Here is a 2,126-nt window from a genome sequence, read left to right as displayed (position 1 = left end):
TTGTTTAAGGGGTAAGTGTTAGCTATTTTCTTGTGTGATGTTAAAGATATTTTAACACTGTATTAGTAACAAAATTTGTTTTAATATATCTTATCTCGATTTTGTGTGACATCATTCCTGGAGCGAAGTATCCTTTCCTCACAGTCATCAAATAAAATATTGGGGTTTCTGTCCAGTATCCTAGCAACGGGTCTGGTCCGGGATGATAATACATTGCTCTGCCCATCTGACCAACCCGCCTATATCACCCTGTAACCCTCGCTATTTATCACTACACCCATTTTTGACTCATCTGTAAACTTACTGATCATACTCCCCGCAAACACTGCAAGGGACCCTCACCCTCTGCCTCCTGCAAGGTAGCCAATTTTGGATCAAATTTGCCAACTTGCCCTGGATCCCATGGGCTCTTACCTTCTTGATTAGTCACTCATATGGGACCTTGTCAAAAACATAACTGAAGTCATGTAGACTGCATCAACTGCACTTTCCTCATTACCAATTGGGTCAAGTCGGCTCTGGAGTTGGTGATCCACCCTGCCCAGATCTGCACTGCATCTGGTAGAGAGATCTCTGCAAGGCTTGCACTACAGTTCAGTGATATGCAAGTTAAGTTGATTGGCCATGCTAAATTACCCTTTAGTGTCCAGGAATGTACTGGTTAGGTTGCAGGGATAGGGTGGGGGAATAGGTAGTGGGGGGGGGGGGGGGGGTGGTGGTTTTTCAGAGGGTCAGTGCAGACTCAATGGGCTGAATGGCCTCATTCTACACTGTAGGAATTCTATGATTCTACACAGTTGCATATGTATGGGACGGTACCGAGGACCTGGGTTCAATCCTGGCCCTGGGTCACTGTCCGTGTGGAGTTTGCACATTCCTCCCGTGTCTGCGTGGGTCTCACCCCCCACAACCCAAAGATGTGCAGGGTAGGTGGATTGGCCCTTACATATTAAAAAGAAATGTATGACTGATCTTCCCTCTCTTGTTTCAGCATTGCTGTCCACTTTTGCTGAGATTTCCACAGAATCCCTATAATGCAGAATGAGGCCATTCGGCCCTTTGAGTCTGCGCCAACCCTCTGAAAGAGCAATCCACCTTGACGCACTCCCCACCTTATCCCCAATAACCTGCACGTCTTGGTACTTTGGGAGGAAACCGGAACACCCGGAGGAAACCCACGCAGACACAAGGAGAACGTGCAGACTCCGCACAGACAGACGCACAAGGCTGGAATCGAACTCGGGTACCTGGTGCTGTGAGGCAGCAGTGCTAACCACTGTCCCATATAACAGCTAATAGTGTTATAAATGACCGATTTCTTAATTTCTTTCCATTACATTCTCCTGGGATGTTATCAACGAATTAGCAGTCGGACAGTGACCCCCCCCCCCCCCCCCCCCCAAGACTATCCCACATCCCCCATCCCTCATTCCCAGTGCAGAGAGAGGAGGGAACGATTCCGCCCGGAACCATTCGACCAGCGCCGGGTTCTCCCGCCGGAAGCTCTCCGCCGCCCGTCGCTAATAATGAACGGACCAGATTGCCCCGCAGAAAGATGGCGGCGGAGGGAGACTTCCTGCTTCGATATCGAGCTGTTTCCAACAAACTGAAAAGGTGACGAAGGAGAGGGAGAGGGAGAGGGGGGAGGTGGAGGGGGAGGGGAGGTGGAGGTGGAGGGGAGGGGAGGGGAGGTGGAGGGGAGGGGGAGGGGGTGATGGAGGGGAGGGGGAGGGGGTGATGGAGGGGGGGGGGGAGGGGAGGGGGGTGATGGAGGGGGGGGGGGAGGGGAGGGGGGTGATGGAGGGGGGGGAGGGGGTGATGTAGGGGGAGGGGGTGATGGAGGGGGAGGGGGAGGGGGTGATGGAGGGGAGGGGGAGGGGAGGGAGTGATGGAGGGGGGGGAGGGGGTGATGGAGGGGAGGGGGAGGGGGTGATGGAGGGGAGGGGGAGGGGGTGATGGAGGGGAGGGGGAGGGGGGGGTGATGGAGGGGAGGGGGTGATGGAGGGGAGGGGGAGGGGAGGGAGTGATGGAGGGGGGGGGAGGGGGGGTGATGGAGGGGAGGGGGAGGGGGTGATGGAGGGGAGGGGAGGGGGTGATGGAGGGGAGGGGAGGGGGTGATGGAGGGG

The 2,126-nt window shown here is 55.2% G+C and overlaps 1 protein-coding gene across 1 annotated transcript in view; it reads left to right on the top strand.

Moving 5' to 3' along the window:
- The first annotated feature begins 1,468 nt into the window (after window positions 1–1,468).
- The window catches only part of zgc:101679 (uncharacterized protein LOC450058 homolog), a 14,863-nt gene continuing 14,205 nt past the window's right edge, over window positions 1,469–2,126 (top strand). The window contains exon 1 of the mRNA XM_038783829.1: window positions 1,469–1,614. Coding sequence (XP_038639757.1) covers window positions 1,556–1,614 — 59 coding nt within the window. The 5' untranslated portion in view covers window positions 1,469–1,555. The remainder of the gene's footprint in view (window positions 1,615–2,126) is intronic.

Source organism: Scyliorhinus canicula, chromosome 23 (assembly GCF_902713615.1).
Source record: "Scyliorhinus canicula chromosome 23, sScyCan1.1, whole genome shotgun sequence".
NCBI classification, from domain to species: Eukaryota; Metazoa; Chordata; class Chondrichthyes; order Carcharhiniformes; family Scyliorhinidae; genus Scyliorhinus; species Scyliorhinus canicula.
This window is presented reverse-complemented; position numbering and strand designations above follow the sequence as displayed.